This window comes from Salvia miltiorrhiza, chromosome 1 (genome assembly GCF_028751815.1).
Source record: "Salvia miltiorrhiza cultivar Shanhuang (shh) chromosome 1, IMPLAD_Smil_shh, whole genome shotgun sequence".
Taxonomy (NCBI): domain Eukaryota; kingdom Viridiplantae; phylum Streptophyta; class Magnoliopsida; order Lamiales; family Lamiaceae; genus Salvia; species Salvia miltiorrhiza.
In genome coordinates, this window is record NC_080387.1 from 56719044 (window position 1) to 56722137 (window position 3094).

Consider the following 3094-nt stretch of genomic DNA (forward strand, 5'->3'; position numbering starts at 1 on the left):
TTTGAATAAACTCTTAGCAGTGTAAATATATAATGAAGCACACAACCAATTTTTTTGGTGATAATAATAATGAATATGAAGAAATTAATGTGATGCTATTATATATATGTGAAAATGGGTATAATATTATGATGGTTTCCATACCGATGCCCATACTACAGGTTCCTCTTTCCATGCCAAATAAATCCCATCCTCTCCGGGCAGCAGCAGCGACCACCCCGCCCTGTACCTCTTCAGCAGCGCCCGCACGTCGTCCACAACGTCGTCGCTGTGCGCCGCCGCCGTGAACCCCGCCTCCCGGAGCCTCTCCGACCACTGCCTCCCCTTCTCCCTCCTCTCACTATCACAATCCTCAACTTTGTCGTCGCACGCCAAAACCCTAACTATGCTCCTGGCGCACTCGCGCTCCAGCATGAGCTTCTCGTTGCTGGTCGGCGCGAAGCTCTCCTCCAGCATCTCGAAATACACCGTGTGGAATCTCAGACACTCCTCGAAGCACTTGACGAAGTCCTCCCTGTTGCTCGAGAAATCCGCCTCTTCCTCCACGATCGTCACCACCTTAGGGTTTAGCGATTTGATGGTCTCGATCACGCGATTCCTCTCCTCCACGTCCACGCGCCTCAGCGCGCCCACGCAGTTGACCGCCACGGCCTCGCCCTCGCGCACGGCGAGGTCGTCCTTGGTGAGATCGCCGAGGCGGTTGAGACCGGCGATGACGGTCAACTCGAAGGGGACGCCCATGAGCCTGGCGAATTTCTCCATCCTCGGAGCGATCTCCTTCATGGCGGATTTGGCGGCGGCGGTGGCGGCGACCACGGTGAGGCGGAGGCGGGGGGTGTCGTCGGTGCGGGTGGCGAGGGCTTCTAGAAGGGTGGGCCACTGGGTGCAAAGCGTGTTGCTGATGTCGATGACGTGGAGGCTGGGCTCGCCCTCCAAGGCCTCCAGCGTGGCTCCGTTGGACGCCACGTGGCCGAAGGTGGTCCAGGGGCTGACCTCTTGGAATTTGAGGATGAGTTTTCTGGCCGAGTCGAAGGAGTGGCTCCGCTCCGTCACGGAGATTAGGGTTTTGTAGCAGCGGCGGCCGGAGTCGGTGGCCTTGCAGAAGAGGGCCTGGAGGAAGTAGGCGGCGAGCTTCTGGTCGGTGTCGCCGTAGGGGGAGGCGAGCTCGTTCAGCATCCAGAGGAGGTGGTGGATCTTGGCGGAGTCCTTGTCGGACATGGCGGCCGCGCAGTCGCGGAGGAGCCTCGACGCCCACTTGGCGTCGCCGGTACCCTCCGCTGCGGAGTCGGAGGAGGAGGAGGTGGTGGGCTGCATGTCTAGATGGAGTAAGCCTCCATTGGTAGTGATTCTAGGGTTGGCGATGGTGTGGAGGAATTTGGAATTGGTATCCATGGCTGTTACGTTGCTGGGCTTGGACCCAAGCTACGGTGCATTTGGAATAGGATAAAGAAGAGAAAACAAAAGATATGGGGGAATTCAATTCGTATATACAATACAAGGATTCAGTCAGTTTATATATGCTCATTCTCATATTAACTTGTTTCATACTATTTAAAGGAGAATGGGTCCATCATGCATCATAGTACATAGACAATAAATTAATAAATTATATGGTTGATTCAATATTAATTTATAACTTAATTTAATTTACCTTATATATATATCGCTTTCTTTAAGCGCGCGACTAATTAAGTAGTTGTTATGCATGATAACTGGGAATGAGATTCAGTGTACCACACTTTATATCCCACTTTGTGTTCCATTTTCAATTTCGTTTAATTTCTTATATATAATTTCTTCAATTTCAACTTTATATGCTTTAGTTTAATTTTGTGATTATTAATTATGGTTTATTTCATCAATCTAGGTTATATAATTATTTTTTATCATTTAATTTCACTTTTATTAGCTAATAATAGGTTGATAAATTCAAAGTCATGGTATATATTTTTTAAAAAAATTAATTTTTTGAAATAAAAATTAAATATAAGTCATGGTATATTATAATAAATTTAATTTTTATAAAAAAATATTTTTAAAATAATAAATATAAGCATGGGACACATAAGATTATGGGACACTGGATCTCATCCCATAACTGCCTAGCAAAATAAAATAAAAGGTCAGATAAAAGAAAATCAAGTAGTTTGACATCCTTTTATTTTTTAATTATTCTTTAATTTTATATTGTGGGCGATAAAAAATTGAATTCAGTATTTTGTGCTCCAATTAGCATTTTCGTTTCCTGGATTTATTGGTGGAATTTGAAGCAACCTTTTATTCTATTTTGGCTTTGCATGATGTTAATTATATATACTTCAATTGAACTATATAAAGCCTAGGAACAAACGGGAAGACAAAATGATCAATATGTTACATCATCAAAGGAATATTTAATGATGTTTATGATGTTCGCCTCTCAACGAAAAAAAATTTAATCGTTTTCACTGAATATAAATAGGCATAAATGCAATGGAATCTTTATTAAAATAATGCATCTCGGTTTAACGCTAATTAATAGAGTCCAGGTCGGACTTTTGCTCTTGCTAGGCTAATGAGAACAAGTAGATGATGATAAGAACTATATAGTGAAGACAAAATATATGTATAATTCTTCATTTTGACTTGGTTTTCTCCAAACGTTGTGTATAATATTTTAAATTAATTTATATATATATATATATATATCATTCGTCTTGGTTAATGTACTAATTAGTTGTTCATGCACAGCAATATTATTAGTGTACAGTCGAAATATTTCAAGTTCTTGAATTCCCTCTCTTTTATGTACTTAAAAATTTCATCTAAAAAAGATTACTGGCTGATTTCTAGATTCTTGTCAAAGCAGTGGCGAAGTTAGTGTTTTTGCTTGGGGGCTAGTGTAAGTAGCGGCAACTGTGGGAGAGCAATGAATGAAAAGATTATTAGTAGTCTGTATTTTGTTTTGAGTTACTTATATCATTAAAAATGGTTCATTAATGATAATAATTAAATAAATCAAGAATTTTCTTATTATATTAGCTAGTGTGTGGGTGGCCACAATATTGTGGCTACATAGATTTATTGTTTTGAGAATACATTCTTTATCTTACAA

At 41.4% G+C, this 3094-nt stretch overlaps 1 protein-coding gene across 1 annotated transcript; it reads right to left on the reverse strand.

Annotated features, from left to right (window-relative positions):
- Window positions 1–1548, reverse strand: LOC130996132 (protein SHORT-ROOT-like). The gene has a single exon (XM_057921647.1). It carries the CDS (start codon window positions 1390–1392, stop codon window positions 127–129), a length of 1266 nt encoding a protein of 421 aa, XP_057777630.1. The 5' UTR covers window positions 1393–1548; the 3' UTR covers window positions 1–126.
- Window positions 1549–3094: the final 1546 nt, after the last annotated feature.

Excerpts from the sequence above, each read along its gene's own strand:
- LOC130996132 (XM_057921647.1), bottom strand. The coding sequence starts at position 1,392 with ATGGATACCAATTCCAAATTCCTCCACACCATCGCCAACCCTAGAATC.